Genomic DNA, 2,484 nt, shown 5'->3' with positions numbered 1-2,484 from the left:
AATTATTTTTGATAAAGTATTATAGTATTTTTAATAAAGTAAAAAACTTATTTTCAATAATATTTAATTATGATAATAATTATTGTTATTATAATGATAATAAAAAAATAAATTTTAAAATATAAAAAATATTTTACATATTATCAGTGATGAATTTTATAATATGTAAATTAATTAAAAACTTAAAAATAAAGTAATCATTATCCATAATTTCTTAAAAATTCTTTTCAAATTACAGTTTTAAAAACGTATCATTGATTAAATTTCATATTTATAAAAAAATAAAAAAAGGTTAAGTATTGTTAGTTTAAAAAATTTAATATAACATTTTATATAATTATTTACCATCAATAGAATTCCATTTGGGTTTAAATGAAATTTCTCCAATTTCTGGATCTGCCCATGGTTTTCCTTTAACAAGTGCAGCGGTGTATTCAACTGGTTTGTATTCTGGGAATTCGACATTCCATGCTACTTTATTTTCTGGTACTTCGAAACGTTTTATATTGCTAGATGGATATAAACCTTGTCTACATTCGTAATGAATCATTCTGATAAAAACATGCCACATAAAAATAATCAATTATTTTTATATTTATCACTATTTTATCATATATTTTATCTATTTTATCATAAAATAAAAAAAATTGATAAATTCAATGATATTATCATGAACAATATATAAAATATTTCTTACTCTGAAAGTTGTCAGTTGTCACAAGCAATATTTTTTCATTACTATATTATACAATTTTAAAGATTTACATTATTTTAATTTAGTGAAATAATAATTGTTAACAAAGGTAAACAAATCAATATACGTGATATAAATATTCAAAAGATAAAATTAAAATTTTTTATCAATTATATTTTTCATTCTAAAGAAATTAAGTATATTTTTTGAAGCTATTTAATTGAAATGATTCTTAGTTTATAAATTGAAAATCATTATTACAAATGATCATTTTAATTCTTGAATTAAAAAAATTATAAAAGAAAATTCAGTGCTGCAAAAAAATGACAATTGTGAATATATAAAAATAATATAAATGTATATAAATAGTACATAAATACAAAATATATATTTCTAAAAAAAAATTACCAACTTTTCATAAAAAATTTTTTTGATACAAAATCTTTAAATTAATCAAAAATTCTAGATAAATTTCGAATAATTTTTAATTTTATAATTTTTAGTCTTAAAAATTTTGCATATTATCTTTTCTTAAATTATTTCCTTTTGATATAAAATTATAAAAATGACAACAATTCAAGTTGAATACCTTTAAGATTAAAATTTACCGTTAAGATTTAAATTTTAAAATTCTAGGAAGAATTTGTGTATATCTTCTTTTGATATAAAATAGAAATTTTTAATATCAAAAATTTTTGTTTACAATTTCGTAATTTAATTTACAATTTTGTAATAAAAAAATATAATTCGAAAAGGAAAAAAAAGTAACAAATGATTTAAAAGGATATAATCTTTTAATAATTTAATATACTTTTTAATTAAATATATGAAATTTATAAAAATTATTTTATATCGAATTTTTTTCGGAAATGACTCTAGATTTTATTCAACAAAACTAATATTAATAAATAAAAAATATTTTAAATAATTAAAGTATGTTTAACATGTTTGAATATGTTAACCTAAAAAACATGCTTAAGATTTTTAACATAAAATAAATTAGCACATTAATAACATATTAAAATATATATTTACATATACATTATAATTTATATAACAAATTAATAATTGAGAAATATATACAATATATAGTTTCTGTTATTTTGTAAACAACTTAATTATTACATATTAAATATACATGCGACAAGATAATTATATATATAATTTTTTAAAAAATGAAATGAAAATAAAAATAAATGAAAAATAATAAATTTATTGCTATGATTTTTCATTAGGTAATAAAATATATAAATAATTAAACATGAATTATAAAATGTTATAAATATTATAAAATATATATTTAAATTATAAAGTTCATATGTGTATATGTATTACAAAGACAATATTGAAAATTAAAATAATTAAAAATGTAAATGAATGATCAATATCAAAATATTTTTAATGTTTATATTGTTCTACTTTTAATTAATTTAGTAGTTTGACAATTTGAAATTTTTCTTTTTATATTGTGTAATTGAAAAAAATATATACAATTTGAATATATTAAATTATAATACAAACAATAGATAATGCTATATTATAAATTTAGTGATTTTATAATTTGGAATATTATGATCAGAAATATTACATATATTTCTATAAATTATTTCATTTTAAATAATTATTATAATTAATTATAATTAATAATAAAATATTTATTTATTATTAAATATTTATTATTTATTATTAAATATATTAATAATATTAACAATAAATATTGTTTTTTCTATTGAATAATAAATATTAAATTAAGTTATTTAAAATTTAAAAATTATTATTTATCATTTATA

The 2,484-nt window shown here is 14.8% G+C and overlaps 1 protein-coding gene across 2 annotated transcripts in view; it reads right to left on the bottom strand.

The window, feature by feature from the left end:
- The window catches only part of LOC102680817 (ADP-ribose pyrophosphatase, mitochondrial), a 2,524-nt gene extending 1,794 nt beyond the window's left edge, over positions 1 to 730 (bottom strand). Inside the window, exons 1-2 of one of the 2 annotated variants that reach the window (XM_031513417.1) lie at positions 698 to 730; positions 346 to 551 (exon numbers count right to left, since the gene is read on the bottom strand). In XM_031513417.1, coding sequence (XP_031369277.1) covers positions 346 to 550 — 205 coding nt within the window. In that variant the 5' untranslated portion in view covers position 551; positions 698 to 730. Of the gene's footprint in view, positions 1 to 345; positions 622 to 697 lie in introns of those variants that run through there. The other variant, XM_006621743.2, reaches the window with a different exon arrangement.
- Positions 731 to 2,484: the final 1,754 nt, after the last annotated feature.

This window comes from Apis dorsata, unplaced genomic scaffold, assembly GCF_000469605.1.
Source record: "Apis dorsata unplaced genomic scaffold, Apis dorsata 1.3 scaffold_636, whole genome shotgun sequence".
In the NCBI taxonomy this organism is placed as follows: Eukaryota; Metazoa; Arthropoda; class Insecta; order Hymenoptera; family Apidae; genus Apis; species Apis dorsata.
This window is presented reverse-complemented; position numbering and strand designations above follow the sequence as displayed.